This window comes from Cynocephalus volans, chromosome 12 (genome assembly GCF_027409185.1).
Source record: "Cynocephalus volans isolate mCynVol1 chromosome 12, mCynVol1.pri, whole genome shotgun sequence".
NCBI classification, from domain to species: Eukaryota; Metazoa; Chordata; class Mammalia; order Dermoptera; family Cynocephalidae; genus Cynocephalus; species Cynocephalus volans.
This window is the reverse complement of record NC_084471.1, coordinates 103,577,979-103,579,465: the sequence shown is the minus strand read 5'-3', so window position 1 is coordinate 103,579,465 and position 1,487 is coordinate 103,577,979. Positions and strand designations below refer to the sequence as shown.

At 37.7% G+C, this 1,487-nt stretch overlaps 1 protein-coding gene across 1 annotated transcript; it reads right to left on the bottom strand.

Annotated features, from left to right (window-relative positions):
• Positions 1-202: 202 nt before the first annotated feature.
• Positions 203-1,213, bottom strand: LOC134361159 (olfactory receptor 5J3-like). Its single transcript, XM_063076126.1, has one exon. The coding sequence runs from the start codon at positions 1,139-1,141 to the stop codon at positions 203-205; it is 939 nt and encodes a 312-aa protein (XP_062932196.1). The 5' UTR covers positions 1,142-1,213.
• Positions 1,214-1,487: the final 274 nt, after the last annotated feature.

The following is a 1,487-nucleotide window of genomic DNA, read 5'->3' as shown; positions in this document are numbered from 1 at the left end:
TAGATTAGTTAACATAATAACCAGCCATGTGTCCTATGGCATGTTATTCTTCTCGGCTTCTTTCTTTGGCTGTAAAACACAGAGCTCCAAATAAATAAACTCTGAGGTTCCTGTGGGATTGAAAATTTCCTAAATCTTTACAGATATCATTAAACAATCCACTGGTGTTTGTATCTTATTTTTGGTAACATATGATATAAAATTAACAAGGATAATATTTCATTTCTATGGCCCTTTTTACAGCGTACTTCACTTCCTTGTTTCTTAGGCTGTAAATCAATGGATTTAACATAGGAATCACCAGGGTGTAAAATACAGATACCACCTTTTCTTGTTCTAAGGAATATTGGGAGCTTGGTTGAATGTAACTAAAGCTTATTGAGCCATAGAATAAGGTCACAGCTGTTAGATGTGAGGCACAAGTGGAAAAGGCTTTGTGTCTACCTGCAGCTGAGCGAATCCTCAGGATGGCAGCAACAATGAAGACGTAGGAGACCATCACAGTCAAGAAAGTGATCATGGCGATAATGCCAGAGAAGATTAAAAGCAACAATTCATTCATGGATGTGTCAGAACATGACAGCTGCAACAGGGGAGGGAGGTCACAGAAGAAGTGACTGATGACATTTGGCCCACAGAAAGACAGTTTCACCAAGCCAATTGTGTGTGTCAGTGAGTTGATTAAACCTCCTACACATGAGCCAGTGACCAGAACAGCACAAACGATCTTAGTCATAGCCACTGCGTAAAGTAAAGGGTTCACGATAGCCATATAACGGTCATAAGCCATTGCCGCCAGTAAGAAGCCTTCAGTGGTAAGGAGTGACACGAATAAAAAATACTGAGCAATGCATGCAGAGGATGAGATTGTCTCCTGCTCAACAAAGAAGTTCAGCAGCATTTTGGGTGCAAAAACTGATGAATAGCAGGCATCAACAAATGACAAGCAGCTAAGGAAATAATACATGGGTGTGTGAAGTTTGGGAGTTACTTGGATTAGAAAGAGCATTCCTAGATTCCCCACCAAGGAAATGGAATATATCAGCAGGAACAACGTGAAGAGGACCACCTTCAATTCAGCACGATCTGTCAATCCCAAAAGGATAAACTGTGTAACCAGTGTAAAATTAGCATCATCCATGTGTTAGTGTTTCTTTGTACCTGTTAATAAAGAGATTGGAATAAATTGAGAGTCATGATGCTGCAATGTTAAGACTATCTGGAATCTCTAGCTGTGTGACTTGAGTTAGTGACTTCTCTTCTCTGGTTACCTTACCTATAAAATTAGAAAATTTTAAATAAAAAGTCTTTAGTCTCTTCAAATACTGTTTATTTGCCTATTCCTTAAAACAAACAAACAAACAAACAAAAAACAATAAAATAAAATGCATGAGTGAAAAAAAAAAAATGTCAGGTCTTAGTTTCAAGATGCATTTAAAATGCTGTTCTTAATGTGACCAAAATCTAAAGTGAATTTCATTCTAAAG

Bases quoted from the DNA above. Each gene is read 5' to 3' on its own strand.
- LOC134361159 (XM_063076126.1), bottom strand. From the start codon at position 1,141: ATGGATGATGCTAATTTTACACTGGTTACACAGTTTATCCTTTTGGGA.